Source organism: Austrofundulus limnaeus, unplaced genomic scaffold, assembly GCF_001266775.1.
Source record: "Austrofundulus limnaeus strain Quisiro unplaced genomic scaffold, Austrofundulus_limnaeus-1.0 Scaffold2, whole genome shotgun sequence".
In the NCBI taxonomy this organism is placed as follows: domain Eukaryota; kingdom Metazoa; phylum Chordata; class Actinopteri; order Cyprinodontiformes; family Rivulidae; genus Austrofundulus; species Austrofundulus limnaeus.
The window spans coordinates 6,016,023-6,017,352 of NW_013952404.1; the positions used below are offsets into that span (position 1 = coordinate 6,016,023).

General features: G+C 36.9%; 2 protein-coding genes across 2 annotated transcripts in view; both read left to right on the forward strand.

Annotated features, from left to right (window-relative positions):
- Positions 1-1,330, forward strand: part of LOC106520597 (CD209 antigen-like protein E) — a 29,194-nt gene that overhangs the window by 21,003 nt on the left and 6,861 nt on the right. The window lies entirely within an intron of this gene.
- Positions 47-1,330, forward strand: part of LOC106520587 (CD209 antigen-like protein C) — a 2,730-nt gene continuing 1,446 nt past the window's right edge. Inside the window, exons 1-4 of the mRNA XM_014012776.1 lie at positions 47-201; positions 358-456; positions 759-1,025; positions 1,120-1,274. Of these exons, the coding sequence (XP_013868230.1) occupies positions 54-201; positions 358-456; positions 759-1,025; positions 1,120-1,274 (669 nt within the window). The 5' untranslated portion in view covers positions 47-53. The remainder of the gene's footprint in view (positions 202-357; positions 457-758; positions 1,026-1,119; positions 1,275-1,330) is intronic.

Genomic DNA, 1,330 nt, shown 5'->3' on the forward strand with positions numbered 1-1,330 from the left:
TTATTATATCCTGCATGGAGTCTCACCCAGTAACTGCATTATGCAGATGATTCATGATCATAGTTTCCGCTTATGAGTATGAAAGCAGTGCTGACCACAGATCAGTGAGCAGTACCTTCAGCACTGCAGTCATGGAGCGTTCATACACACAAACCGAAGACAAGGAAGACAGAAACCCAAACTACAAAAKATTTGGACAAGGTATGATTTTTCTTCGATAACTTTTTTAATCGATCTTGCTGCTTCAAGTAAATATGTATTAATTGTAAAATGGGTATCATTTTTTTTGATCAAATACTTCAAATGCATTTTCTGTTCAAGTACAATAAGTTACCATATTATGTTTTATAACCACAGGTGATTACAATTGTACAAAAAACTATAGAGTGATTAACCTGTGTCTTGGACTCCTGAATGCCGTGTTATTCATCACAGCTGTCGTTCTTGGTGTTAACTGTGAGTATTACCTTATTAAAAAATATATTTTTATTAAGTTTCATTTCCTTGTTTGGAGAAACTTCCTTTAAATGAAACTGCCGAACAGACACTTCTTACATTAACTTTCTTCCAGAATTTCTAGAACTCTAAACAACTTTCAGAATCACTAAACAAATTATTTATTTATTTATTTATTTAAAAATTCACATTCATTGATGTATAGTAACTGTACTAAACATAAGAGAATTAGTAATCGAATCAACATTACATTACATTATACAGCGTTTTACAGTCCTAACAGTGTGATTTTCCTCATTCAGGTACCAAAATCAAAGAAAACTCTCTTCAGGTTTCCCACTCAGCATCCTCTGGGCTGATCAGTGAGCTCACCTTCCTCCGTAGCAATCACAGCGATGTGATTGAAGCTGAAGATGAAGCCAAGAGGACACTAGACATGGCAATAAAAAAACACGCACAACTAAAGAAGCAAATTAAGCAGCTGGAGATCATCAACAATGGCTATCAGGGACAGCTTAAAGCCCTGCGAGCAGAGAAGACGAGCCTGCAGTCCAACATATCAGCTTTAGGTCAGACTGAGACGATACGTTCTGATTTTGCAGCTCTCACTTTTTGTTTTTATTTAAGAATCAACGAGGCAATAAATATTTTGTTTGTCTTTAGATGAATCTTGTGGTAGATGCCCTTCTGGGTGGGTTCTATTTAACTCGTCCTGCTACTACTTTTCCTTCTCTGTGAAAAAGAACTGGGACGACAGCAGAGCAGACTGCATCACACGTGGTTCTGACCTGGTTGTGATTGATAACCAGCAGGAGCAGGTGAGTTAAATAATAATAAAAAAAAAGCAGGATAGAGAAAGGGAACAAGTGGGGGG